This window comes from Staurois parvus, unplaced genomic scaffold (assembly GCF_062004578.1).
Source record: "Staurois parvus isolate SC_StPar_1 unplaced genomic scaffold, SC_StPar_1.0 ptg000534l, whole genome shotgun sequence".
NCBI lineage: Eukaryota > Metazoa > Chordata > Amphibia > Anura > Ranidae > Staurois > Staurois parvus.
In genome coordinates, this window is record NW_028318330.1 from 1,065,206 (window position 1) to 1,079,914 (window position 14,709).

Genomic DNA, 14,709 nt, shown 5'->3' on the forward strand with positions numbered 1-14,709 from the left:
TATCCGCTGTGTGTGCCAAGAAGTACTATATCTGCTACCCGCTGTGTGCCAAGGAGTACGTTTGCCTGCTATCTGCTGTGTGTGCCAGAGGTGACTCCTGCCAAAACCGTGAGTGCCCATACCCCCCTACCTGGACTGTCTGTGAACCTCCCTATTTTCCCTGCCTGGACTGTCTGTGAATCCCCCTATTTTCCCTGCCTGGACTGTCCATGAATCTCCATTACCCTGCCTGGACTGGCCCCATTGAATGCCCCACTTCTCTGTCCAGACGGCCCCATCGAACACTCATACCTTGTCTGCCTGGATTAATACTTGCTCGGACCATCGCTACCCAAATTGCCCTATCATGGGCCGGATTACAATTATTTTGGGCTCCTCCCTTCTCTACCCCTTTTTTGGGTACCTGGAAGCTACCTTCATACCCTGATTGAGTGCCTTCCATAGTTCAATAAAGCTTTGTGTGTTTACCATCCTCAGGCTGCTTTCAGGGGATTCCAACCGTGAATAACCCCAAGAGCAGAGGAAACACTTACATGGCGCCCTCAAAGTGGGTCTAAACCCCTTTACATAAACTCAGCTCTATGATGTCCAAGCAGGAGGAGAGCAGAAGGATGACTCTCTGTGGTGTCAGACTTCTCCCTTCTAACCCCCGACACCACAAGCCCAATAGGCAAACACTGCGCCCAACTGATGCTTCATAGCTACTTTCCAAGGTAGAGCTATTCCCTCCCTCACCATGCAATATAGAGGCCTGAATACGCATGCGCGTGCCCATATGGCACCAGTAACTTCAGTCTCTTGGTAACAGGATGAATGTTGGGGTCTTCAGCGAGACACTTTCATTGGTGCACTTACACTCCTATGGTAAAGTATCATTGTAATCCCGTGGCAGGATTTGTATAGCAAAGCAAACACTGTGTCTGTATAGCAGGACCATCTACACAACCCAGTGCCTGGTGAGTATGGGAGAAGTGTCATGTCTCTGTGTGCCGTGTTCCTGTCATCTGCCAGGGGGCAAAATCCCTCTCACCAGATCCTGGGACTAAGGCCCAAACCATGGTCCTGGAAATGACCGGCTCCTGTGGTCACCTCACGATGAGCCCTTCACACTGTCGGTGTAGGCACTGTACTGTAGGCCACATCTCTCAGGTTGGATGTTCCCTGACTGATGCAGATACCTAAACATGGAGTGAACTGACCCTGAGCACTTCTCTGCCAGGTCCAGACTGTCTCCTGCCACATGCAGACTGCCTCCCCTCAGGAAAAACAAGATGGAGTCCTTCACTCTGCTCTCACTAAGCACGCTGGTCTCTGTAGTTCCATCCCTCATATCAGCCTATCAGGCCGTTTCTGTCCAGGACTGCATATTCCACAATGCTTGGCAGCTGCACCTCCTGCTTGAGAAAGTCCCTGTCATTGGCTCCTTTAATGGCTCTCTCTCTATTACAGTCTGAGAGGAGAAGGGAGGGGATGAAATCCCTCACTGTACAAGTGTCAGGGTTCAGAGGAGATGCCAGTCAGCAGGTTACAGCAGTCACAGAAAGGATTAATTTCCTCCCCTACACAAGTGTCGTCAGTGAGTGACAAATAAATAGGTGAATGGATGATGTATAAGTGAACCAAATCACATCAAGTGGTAAATATCAAATAGTCAAAATTAAAAACCAAAGGCCACAACTGCAATGCATATTATGACAAATTGGACATATTATGCATTGAATATGCATTGCAGTTGTGTCCTTTGGTTTTTACTTTTGACTATCTATATAGAGGAATCAGGACCTCCTTCCTCCTGCAGGTGACCCCTCTAGTGATATAAAGATCTATATAGAGGAATCGGGACCTCCTTCCTCCTGCCGGTGACCCCTCTAGTGACAGATCTATATAGAGGAATCGGGACCTCCTTCCTCCTGCTGGTGACCCCTCTAGTGATATAAAGATCTATATAGAGGAATCGGGACCTCCTTCCTCCCGCCGGTGATCCCTCTAGTGATATAAAGATCTATATAGAGGAATCGGGACCTACTTTCTCCCGCCGGTGACCCCTCTAGTGATAGATCTATATAGAGGAATCAGGACCTCCTTCCTCCTGCCGGTGACCCCTCTAGTGATATAAAGATCTATATAAAGGAATCAGGACCTCCTTCCTCCCGCCGGTGACCCCTCTAGTGATAGATCTATATAGAGGAATCAGGACCTCCTTCCTCCTGCTGGTGACCCCTCTAGTGATATAAAGATCTATATAGGGGAATCAGGACCTCCTTTCTCCCACCGGTGACCCTTCTAGTGATATAAAGATCTATATAGGGGAATCGGGACCTCCTTCCTCCCGCCGTTGACCCCTTTAGTGATATAAAGATCTAAATAAGTACCCCAAATCCTTTTTTTCTGAAGTGCTGGCAAGTAACATAACCCCCATGTTGTACTCTCTCAAGGGATTATTCTTCCCTGGGTGCATTATTTACGTTTATAAACATTGAACTGCAATTTCCACTTCTCTGACCAATCTTCCAGCAATGCCAATCTTTCAGCAATCCTGTGCCATGTTACAGACACCTCCAGGGATATCCTCCTTATTACACACCTTGTGTGTCATCAGCAAAGAGACATCCCCTTACCCAACAACCCTTTAGTTCTATCACTTACATATAGATTACATAGAACAGGTCCCAGTACAGAACCTTGGGGGACACCACTAGTGACTGCTCTCTGTTCTGAGTGATCCCCATTTACAACCACACTCTGGTATCTATCCTTTATCCAACTGCATATCCACTGAACCACCCAAGGGCTAAGTCCTAGCTTGTCCAACTTCTGTATTAGATCATTATGTGGACTGTATCACATGCCTTGCTGGAATCAAGATATTCTATGTCCACAGCACCACCCTGGTCCAAAACATTGGTGATATAGTCAAAAAGTCCAATCAGATGAGTCTGCCATGGTCTGCCCTCAGCAAAGCCATGCTGCTTTGGATCCAGCAAGTTGTGTGTTTGTAGATGATCAGTGATCCTTCCTTTCAGGAGTGATTCCATTAACTTGACTACCACCGATGTTAGACTCACTGGCCTGTAATTGCCGGCTTCTACCTTGCTGCCCTTCTTGGATGGAACACACTGTGCACTCCATTACATGAACAACATTGGGAGTGCTGCAATCATCATCTGATCAGGATACAAAGGGGTATGAGCCAATCATAGATCAGCAGGTGCCTACAGGATACCACCCCATAGGGTTATGAGCCAATAGTAGATCAGCAGGTGCCTACAGGATACCACCCCATAGGGTTATGAGCCAATAGTAGATCAGCAGGTGCCTACAGGTTATCACCTAACAAGGTTATGAGCCAATCGTAGATCAGCAGGTGCCTACAGGTTACCACCACACAGGGATATGAGCCAATCGTAGATCAGCAGGTGCCTACAGGTTACCACCCCACAGGGTTATGAGCCAATCGTAGATCAGCAGGTGCCTACAGGTTACCACCCCACAGGGTTATGAGCCAATCATAGATTACCAGGTTGTCGGAACTGTTCTGGGCTCACAGAATGAAACAGAAAGGCTGAACTTATAATCTCTACATGGACATGCTGGAAGCCATTTTGTTCTGTATATTCTATTTCATGGTTTCTGAACACAGATTCTAAGAGCATTCCAAGGTGGTTACAGCTTATGTTCCCAGGTTATAAATCTGGGGGGAGGTATGGTGGGATCAGACGGCTACAAGATGAAGACTAGACATGACACCAAGTGGTAAGATAAATGGATGAGTCCATGTCTAGATTGAACAAAGGACACAAGAACTGGTCACAATGATTATTTCCCATGATCCTCTGGAAAGAGTGCATATTATACCTTACATTGTATATGGTGTTATTATTATGTGACAGGAATATCTGATCCAAAAATGTCAATTGTATTATTATTAGTATTACATGAAGTGAATGCTTGCTTACTTATGTCCTCCAGGTTTATATTACTAGATTCCATTTCCACATACATATATTTATATGAAATGGTTTAACAATGAATACATATTGATATATTGGGGATATTCTGTTTGTAACATTATAAAGTATCAGTTTGAGTTCATTGTATGACAACGTTGTTATGTTACAGAAGACGTGAGATAAGAAGTCTCAGTATAATGACCTCATCTTTTTGTAGGATATAAAGGTAGATTTTTCTTCTCCAGAATCACTTAATTAACACATTACTTGATATATATTACTAGATTTTTTTTCTCCAGAATCACTTAAAGTGGTTGTAAACCCAAATCTAAAAAATGTACTTTTTTCCATAAATGAATACATTTTAATGTAAACATCCATACAGCTGTGATTGTACCTCAGAAAAATGCTCCTTTAGCTTGTCTCAGCCCTCCAAAATCTGCAGGTCTGTGGGCGTGGCTTAGGACCAGAGAATAGTAGGCGGAGATGTGATGTCACATAATCCCCCAGTTATACCCCCCTCCAGCCTCGGATCAAGAACAATCACTGGTGTTGATGAGTGCTGAGTTGTGGATCTTGTGAAGGCAGAGACCAGCATGGAGAGGACACCCCCTCCCCCACCCCTTGCAGTGTATTACATGGAGGCTCATACTGGTCTCATCCTCAGCACAGCCTGTCACTCACAGGAGAAGGGGAGTGGTGACACCATATTTCTGCTGGTGTCAGATTTATTCTGCTCAGGAGATCAGGCGGGATTTCTGGAGAAAGGGATTGCTTCAAGATACCAGACTAAGCTGAATGGCTCAGTAAAGGTAAAATCTACCCAACTGCAGGATTAGACGGATTTGTGTTTTTTAGGTTTACAACCACTTTCAGTAATACATTATTAGCAGTGACATGGGTACCAGTCTGTGTGACACCAAACCTGCCAGAAAAGCAGTTATCTCCTAATGTAGTCATGTCCTTACCAGCCGAGGTTAAAGGTCAACCCTTGTCATGTTCCAGAAGACATGTCAGAGAATTCCTCATCCTATACTGCCCCCTTCAGGTCACTGAAATCAATTAGTAGAGAAAATAGCACCTAGTCTGACGTCATTGTGAGGAGAGATGAGCTTTGCCCGCCTAGGTTTTATTTGGAGGGATAAAAGTAAGAGACGGACAGAGAAGAGGACACACATCACAAAACAAGACCTCACAAGACAGGAGACAAGGGACAACAGACGGACACAGACACCCCCTGAAGTGAGCGCACTGAAAGCTGACATCACTGACACCATACAGTCCATATTGGGAACTAGAACTTTCATTTTCCTCAGATAACTTGTACTCCCCTTATATCTCCAGATACATTGTTTAGTCCGATAACGGTTCTGGTGAGCACAGGAGGGGATGTGACGTCATTTTACCTGCAGTATAAATTATTATCATTTCACTCCTCTGGGGAAGATTGATTTTACATATCCCTGAAGCTGATTCTGGCTTCTAGTCAATGGTTTATCGGGATGTATACAGTATATATATGACAAGGCAGACTACTTCATGTAACATTACATCTTCATCTCAGATTGTAAGCGGATTGGATTGGCCTGTGTATGGGATTCCAGATCAAGTCATGGCAAGGTACACGTTGAGCGTTGAATATCTGGGTGTAGAGAGATCACGGGGGGGATTTGTATATCTGTTGTCACATGTTGCTGAGTTACTGATTTCTTACACGACATTTCCAGACAGTTGGATGTAATTCATTAATATTTGGAAGTAATTGCTGGCTTGTATTTCTCCCCATTATTGTGGATTAGATCATTGTACTGTTATCTTGTATTGTTTATTATTTATCATCACCTATTAGATTTCATCCCCATTTTGTACTGATTTATATTATTAATAAATATATATTTTTGCACATTATTGTGTTTTATTTTGTCTTCCAATTATCACAAATACAGAACTGGGATGTCGGTTACTTTGTGAGAATTAGTAGGGAATCTCCTTCATTCCAGATCCCGCCTGTTTCCATGAATTGTATACGGATTATTTCCTCACAGATAAAGTTCTGACAATTTGTACCGTTCTGGTGTTTTTGATCCTCAGAAATGAGACCTGCCGTCATCAGACATGATGGATTTTCAGACATCTCTCCCATAGTTTGTAGACTCTATAACTCTCCTACACACTGAATCATAGACACTGATTGGGGTTATTGTACCCAAGAAATGGCGCAGAATACACCTTTGTCTACATTTAGAAGGAAAGACCATTTATTTGTAAAAACAAGAAACAAGCAAACATGGTAAAAAGTGGTGTTTAATACCACCAAAATAAATATCTATTTGTGTGAAAAAATTACAAAAATATAATTTGGGTACAATGTTGCATGACTGTGTAATTGTCATTCAAAGTGTGAGAGCGCTGATAGTTACCAGTCAGCCTGGGCAGGAAGGGGGTGGAAGTGTCCGGTATACAGGAGGTAGAAATATTTATTTAAAAAACAGACTTCTAAGTGTTTGTGAAATCTCCCACCACAAAATGTACTCAGCCAATCACACACCTGATCCCACACTTCATCCAAGTCTTTGGGGACCTCTGATCTCCTTATGAACGGTTTCTTCCATGAAGATCAGCCATGGAGTATATCTGAGTTGTATATCAGGGTGTGCTTCTCCCGCACATGAGAGCTGGGATGTCCAGCAACATTCATCTACAAGACATTTCCCGCACTCAAGGCACTAATACACCTCCAGGGTTGTGAGGGATCCCTGATGTACAGGAAGACAGGACTTCAGTGAAGAACATTTCCCTCATTCAAGACAGGAAAGTGGCTTCTCCCTCATGTGCGATCTCTGATGTCTGTAAAGATTGGACTTATCTGAAAAACATTTCCCGCACTCAGAACAGGAATACGGCTTCTCCCCAGTGTGAGATCTTTGATGTGTGTAAAGACTGGACTTATCTGAAAAACATTTCCTGCACTCAGGACAAGAATACGGCTTCTCACCTGTGTGAGATCTCTGATGTCTGGAAAGATGGGACTTCATTGAAAAACATTTCCCACACTCAGGACAGGAAAGTGGCTTCTCCCCCGTGTGAGATCTCTGATGTCTGGAAAGATGGGACTTCCTTGAAAAACATTTCCCACACTCAGGACAGGAATATGGCTTCTCCCCCGTGTGAGATCTTTGATGTGTGTAAAGATTGGACTTCACTGAAAAACATTTCCCACACTCAGAACAAGAATACGGCTTCTCACCTGTGTGAGACCTTTCATGTATGGCAAGATCTGATTTTTGTGCAAAACATTTCCTGCACTCAGGACAGGAATAAGGCTTCTCCCCTGTGTGGGATCTGTGATGTGTGTAAAGATGGGACTTGTGTGGAAAACATTTCCCACACTCAGGGCAGGAAAACGGCTTCTCTCCTGTGTGAGATCTCTGATGTGTGTAAAGACTGGACTTCTGTGAAAAACATTTCCCACACTCAGCACAGGAATATGGTTTCTCCCCCGTATGAGATGTCTGATGTCTGTAAAGATCAGACTTCTGTAGAAAACATTTCTCACACTCAAGACAGGAATATATTTTCCCACCTGTGTGGGATCCCTGATGTCTGTAAAGATTGGACTTCACTGAAAAACATTTCCCGCACTCAGGACAGGAATATGGCTTCTCCCCTGTGTGAGATCTTTTATGCACATTAAGTTTGGATTTAGAATGGAACCTCTTCCCACACTCAGGACAGAAGAATCTCTTCCCTGTTAGAAGGCTGGCCCGGTCCCGCACAGTCTGAGGTTCCTCAGGATACGAGGAATCCGATGGTCCATCTACACTGGGTGGTGCCAGATGGACATTGGAGGGAGCCGGGTTTTCTCCTGGACTATACTGTGTGATGTCCTCATCTTCTACTTTCCAGTCTGGAGACAAAGTGAGACAATCCTCGGAGGTTTTCCTCATCTCCCGGCCATGGACTAAAATACAAAGACAAAGAGGATTACTAGACAGGAGCTGATTGGTTCCCCCAAACCAAGACTCCGCCCACATCAGGCAGCTTGGTCTCTGAGGAGCTTACAATTCCACCCTCAAGGGAACTAGGAAATGACTCCTCTGATCTCCTACCAGGTCATTTCTTTATTCATGGACCTTAGTCAGAGAGTGAGGAAACAACCAGAACTGTCTTTTATAGGAGGGACAGTGATGAGGGGATATAGGACGAGGGTCCCCACCCCCTCTATCACTCATCGCCATCTTCCCAACACAAGAAGTACTGCACTTCCTTATTTACTCCATGATTTAGTCATGAAGAACAGCGGGGCTGAGCCCCACCAGAGGTCAGAGAGTGAGGATGGGGGGAGAACAACCAAGATGAAGACTGGACTGATCCTGAAGACCACCATCATTGGGGTATTGACTCCTCCCTCATTATCACTTTCTGTTTAAGGGTCCAAAGTTGAAGGATGTTATCACATTATTATCACCATGTAAAAGTCTGTGCTCCAATCACATCATCCGATATAAAATGTCCAGCTGGGAGGAAATGGGAGGAACAAAAAAGAGGTTAAGAAGAGCTTATGAATCAACATTTTACTGCCAGCTGAACCCCAGAACCTCCATAAATCCAGTCTAGATACATAAATTGTGTCTGCAGCACAGAGAAGGAAGATTATCCGAGAGAAATCCAGGAATACAGGACGGGGAACACAGCTCAGGAAAGTGACCAGGGGATTACAGGCTGATATCACCCAGTCCCCGCCCTACTCTGGACCAATCAGTGAGCAGTATGGGTGGAGGAATGGATTTAGTGTTCATGACCCACCTGTGCTGATCTCTGTAGGAGTGTCCTCCTCTATAAATGTCCCCGTTATTCCATCCTCCTCCATAGACTGCTGATCATCCCTCACATACGCCTCTTCTTCTTCTGCTTTCACCTCAAATTCTATATCGATTGGATCTCCACTCTAAATCAAGGAAATGAGAGAAAATATCATCTGTAAAATGTAAGATTTATGATTGTGACATCACACACAAAATCCACACATAGTCTCCACAAGTTCATGTTCTAGATGCTCCATCCCACCAACCTTGTAATAGTGAGGGATGGTGTGACCTTCCTGTGTGGATTCCCGGGAATACAGAGGACGGGGACATCTATCTGGGGGGTTCCTGGTATTAGGTGGCTCCATCATCTCCTTGTGTCCTTCTGAAAACTCCTCCATCACTCCATACTCCTCATCCTCCTCTTTATACTCTTCTTTAACATCAATATTATCATCCCCGAGGATTCCACTCTGAAAGATATAATAAAACATTCATTGTAACAAACATGCTGTGTATAAATCACAACTACCAATAATTGTCATCATCTACCTGATGATGGTGAGGGATGGTGTGACCTTCCTGTGTGGAATCCCGGGAATACAGAGGACGGGGACATCTCTCTGGTGGGTTCCCATGACTGGATCCATCTGTAGGAAACACACACACTGACTGAATCCATTGTTTCTATGTGTTTATCAGATGATGGGGGATCTAGGTGGATCCTCCGTACTGCTCTCTCCTTTACAATAAAGTCTCCTCTTACCCGGTGATGTGAGGGGCGGCTGATTGTCCATCATGACGTCCTTGTAGAGATCCTTGTGTCCTTCTAAATACTCCCACTCCTCCATGGAGAAATAGACAGTGACACCCTGACACCTTATAGGAACCTGACACACACAATGATACAGTCACCATCCAGACACATCCCTTGTCTGTTACTGGAGAATGTCCCAGAATTCCCGGCACCGCTCACCTCTCCTGTCAGCAGCTCAGTGATCTCTCTGGTGACTTCTAGAATCTTCTTCTTCTTTCTCTCTTCTATCAGGGAGGGAGGTGGAGGCAATGTGATGTCATATGATCTCCAGACTTCACAGGAGGAAAACTCTACATCTGAACACAAATAGTCACATCAAATGATATTCCCAGAATCCTCCTCACCTCTCCATTCAGGTCTCCATTTTATTAAAGCCCCACTTCAGGCTGAGGTATAATTCCCCCCCACAGGACCCCCACACTACGCAGGGTATAGGCTTGTTGCAGCATTCTGATGTCATTACATACAACGCAGGACCAACAGTCCCACTTTACATGTGAGGATACCAAGGGGCCCCACATCCTAAGAGCATCAGGGAAAAAGACAAGATGAAGGGACATTGGGGGAGGAGCTGTGAGGTCAGTGTGATGTCATAGGATTCTCTGACTCTGGATGGAGGGACATTGGGGGGAGGAGCTGTGAGGTCAGTGTGATGTCATAGGATTCTCTGACTCTGGATGGATGGACATTGGGGGGGGAGCTGTGAGGTCAGTGTGATGTCATAGGATTCTCTGACTCTGGATGGAGGAACATTGGGGGAGGAGCTGTGAGGTCAGTGTGATTTCATAGGATTCTCTGACTCTGGATGGAGGAACATTGGGAGAGGAACTGTGAGGTCAGTGTGATGTCATAGATAAAATGCACGCCCACGGTGACTAGCTAACTGAAGTGTGGTCCGCCCATGACTGGGGTAAAGAGGGAATGAGGGGACTTTGAGCATATAAGAGTGACCGTGATATACTTTCACAGCCTTCACTATCTTTGGTCACCACTAGAGGGAGACTCCACTCCAATCCAGCTGGCTGACCACACACAGGCAAACACAAATCTTACATACAATCTTGTGCAAAGGTTGGGGAGCAATCTAGAAATTGGCACACCTTTCTAGGATTCCTCCAGCTATCCTACAAGCTAGAACCCCGTTGTTAATCAGTCTTCCACTGTCCATCCCCCCCACACCGGACACACAACAAACAGTAGCTTGCCACCACCCAACAGTTTGTACGCAGACTGGTCTGCTGGGCCACCACACACACACAGATCTCCGTCTGGCAGATCTGCTAGTTTACAATCTGCATGCTATCTGCCAACACGCAGTGCAATTACATACAGATTGTCAATGAACTTAGAGCGAGTACATAGACACTACAATACAACAATCTCTCTGGAGATATGAGCCTGAGCTTAGTACACAGAAGTCACTTAATAATTTTATGATTGAATACAAAAAGACACACAATTGGCTATTGACTATAACATAAAAGGGAATAAAAACAGAAATAAAACCTTACCAAGATTTATCCTGTGACTGGAGGAAGTCAAAGAAAGTCTGCAATTCACCAGTTATATTGAACCGACTCCGTACGAATCACCCCGTCCATATCTCAGGGCCCTCAATTTATTATTAGGACTTTAACCCTTGGCCAATCAACCCTCAGGGGTGTTCCTGTACCAACCCACAGGATGTTCTGTGTTCTGAAGTGCCCAATCTTGAATGGGCAAGAAACGATTTGGATCACTGAGTCAGGAAAATGATTTCTGACACAAGCACATCAGTCCGATCGCGACAGTACCAATCACTTTTCAGCTGTCGCAATCAGGTGCCATATAACCATTTTGTGCATTTCTCTGGGATTCTACAGAGGCTACAAATACTTTTTTACATGCAGATGTAGCCTACAGTGTGTCCAATCAGAAGGAAGTATTTTCATCTCTCTGCAACTAATATTTTAGCTTTTATGAGATATTAAATAGATTCCTCTGATCTATTTCCTGCTGACTCTTGTAGCCAAAATGACTAGGATTCTTCTTTTAGGTTCAAGAAGGTGGCAAAGTCTGGCTACATAGGTGATGTTTTATTGGCATTCAGGTGTCACCTCCAGGTAAGAAGCTGCTCTGTCCTTTCAGATGCTAATTGGTGAACATATGTCTATGACTGAATACTGAACACTTATCTGTAATAACATAGAATGAAAGTTGTGATGGACAGCAGAAATATTCTTTTTTTGTGTGTTGTCTGAAGTTCCTGGGCCTCACAGGGGGAGGGGAAATGGGATGTATCTCCATATAGAACAAATGCAGCATGGCTCTGTGTGGCTGGGGAAAACCAGTCCAGGCCACTTCTTAGCAGGAAGTTGGGGGTGGGGACAATTGCAGGGCCATGTGGACTCGTTGTTGGGAGAGCTGGAATCATGATAGACAGGGCTACTCCTGCCTGAGCCTTAACTAAAAGATGCTTGGAACTGTACTTTGCTTTTTACACTGCTGGCTGGTGAGTCCCTGGATCGCTACCCTGTGAACTGCCCTCTGCTGAGTGCCCGGACCTCCTTCCTGCTAGAGCTACCTACTGCTGTGGGCCCTGATTACCTTGCCTGCCTGAATTGCCCTCTGCTGTGCCCGGACCTCCTTCCAGCCAGAGCTACCTTCTGCTGTGGGCCCTGATTACCTTGCCTGCCTGAATTACCCTCTGCTGTGCCCGGGCTCTCTTTGCCTCAACTGCCCCTCGGCTGTGTGCTAGAACTACCCGCTGTTGCTGTGTGCTGAGCAGGGTCGCCGCTGCTGCTTTCCACTGTGAACCAGGACATCCCTGTCGGACCCGTGAGTTTATGCTCTCCTGTTTTCCCTGAACTGTTCTTGTACTCCCACTCCACCTCCCTGTTGGATTACAACTACTACAGAGACTCCCACCACCCCCCTGTTGGATTATAAATTGTTGTAGAGACTTTAACTTTGCCTTGGGGCTGGACTACAAGTATTGTGGACTCTCTCTCCCCATTGAGTGACTGTTGTCTGTTTTAATAAATCTTTAAGTGTTTGCTGTCTGCCTTGTGTGTTCTGACCCGCTTACCCTCCATCACACTGGTTGGCAGTGGTGGGATCAGGACACTGAGGGGATGGCGGACAGCAAAAGCCAGCTGATGGAGAAACAGGCCCGGCCCAGCGAATACAGGAAGTGGACTATGTTGTGCCTGCAGGAGAGGGCTGAGGAGCTGTCCCTTACCTGGAAGGGCCTAGTCAAAGAGGATCTGGTCGCAGCCATTGAAGAAGCTGACCCCCAAGACACCCCAACAAGGGAGGTGAGCAGACCAACCTCAGCCTCCCCAGCACGCCATCACCCAAGATCCAAAAGCTCCTGGCTTACTCGTGTGGAGGAGGAGATGGCCCCCCTGGGGTCAGACGCCACAGTAGAGGACAAGCGAGAGGCTATCCGGAGGGCGCATGAGAGAGAGAGCCAAGGGAGCTGTCGTGATCTAAGTTGTCCTTCTAGCCCCAGGGCTGTGGGCTTCCCCCCTCCCCAGGTCAGCCGCAAAGACTTTAAGCCCTTTAACGAAGCCGCCAGGGATATGGAGGGTTTTTTTCAGGACTTTGAGCATTTGTGCCAACTCATGGAGGTGCCGCACATGGATTGGCTACGGCACCTCGTGGGTCTGCTAGAAGGGGGTGCAGCCGCAGCCTACCATACACTGGATTACCCAGACAGCTGAGATTATGCGCAGGTCAAACAGACGGTGCTTCAGTACTATGCGGTGACCCCGGAAACCTACAGGATTCAGTTCCGAGACTTATCCTGCAACTCAGAGCCCTCCTTCAAGATGTATGCTCACAAAATGTCACAGGCCTGTCGTTGCTGGCTGGAGGGCAAACAGGCCCTCTTAGTGGAGAGTATTATCCAGACTTTCCTGAAGGAACAATTTTATGACAAATGCCCCTCTGAGGTCAGGGAGTGAGTGAAGGAGCGAAGTCCAGCCACCCTAGAGAAGGCCGCTGCGCTAGCAGACAAAGTTCTCACAATTAAGCCCCACTGGAAAAAACTGATGACAGAACCCGCAGGGACCCTGGGTGGTGCCTCTCCCCTGCAAAGCCATACCGCCCCCATGTCTACGGTCGCGCCACCCAGGGTCACGATGGAACGCCGGTGCTATGCATGTGGACAACCCGGGCATCTTATGGCTAGATGCTCCAAGAACATCCACCCCCCACAAACCCAAACCCCTCACCTTGACCACGATGTGCCATTGGTGCCAGGAGAGCAGAGCCGATCTCCTTCCCCAAATGAATGGATGCCTCCGACAGAAATCTACACCCCTCTAGAAGTCTACGGAGTTCGCCAGCTTACCCCAAGCTACCCTGAGAAAAGGCAGCAGTACCTGCAGGAGGTTTCCATAGATGGCAGAAAGGCTACAGGGTTCTGCAACACAGGTACGTTCCTGACCCTTGGTGACCCCTGCGTATTAAATCCCGCAGTGAGCAAAAAGGACCCTGACTTTTCTATTGAGCTAGCGGGGGTGCCATGAAACATACCCCGGGGGCTATGGTTCAGCTAGATTGCGGGTTTGGGGAAAAACCTTCCCCGGTTGGGGTAATGCCAGGCCTGCCGGCTGACATTCTACTGGGGAATGATCTTGGGGACAGCGATTGCCAATTTTTGGAGAGAAGGACCTTGAACCACTAAAGGCTAGAACAGAGTTGAGGCCAGACCCCCAGTTGTTGAGGGCTTATCCTGTTAGCTATGTACAGCCACATGTAACCCCTCCTGAAGGCCCAAGGTTTTGGGGAGCTTCCCATTGTCCTCCAAACAGGTGGAGGGGTACCAGAAGGACCCATGAGCCCTGATGTCACACTTGCAAACAGAGGGGGCACGTGCAGGCCAATTGTCCAAGGGGGCGTAGGAAGAACTTCATGGCTTCCCTCTGGTGGAGAGGTAATGTCAGTAGCCCCAGCTATCCTCCTTGGCCTGTAGGCCAGCAATCTCCATATGCCCACAGGATGCCCTGCTGGAATGAGCCTCAGTACAACCTTGACCACCAAATAACAAGCCGTTATATGGACACTTAGATGGTTCTGCTGGGAAAATGCTACATGTACCATGCACAGAGCCTGTTCAGGCCTCATGCAGGTACATGTTATGTAAAAGGGG

The 14,709-nt window shown here is 46.5% G+C and overlaps 1 protein-coding gene across 1 annotated transcript in view; it reads right to left on the reverse strand.

The window, feature by feature from the left end:
* LOC149451533 (uncharacterized) overlaps positions 1–12,646 on the reverse strand; it is a 92,639-nt gene extending 79,993 nt beyond the window's left edge. The window contains exons 1-2 of the mRNA XM_089690580.1: positions 12,632–12,646; positions 6,782–7,729 (exon numbers count right to left, since the gene is read on the reverse strand). Of these exons, the coding sequence (XP_089546706.1) occupies positions 6,782–7,729; positions 12,632–12,646 (963 nt within the window). The remainder of the gene's footprint in view (positions 1–6,781; positions 7,730–12,631) is intronic.
* Positions 12,647–14,709: the final 2,063 nt, after the last annotated feature.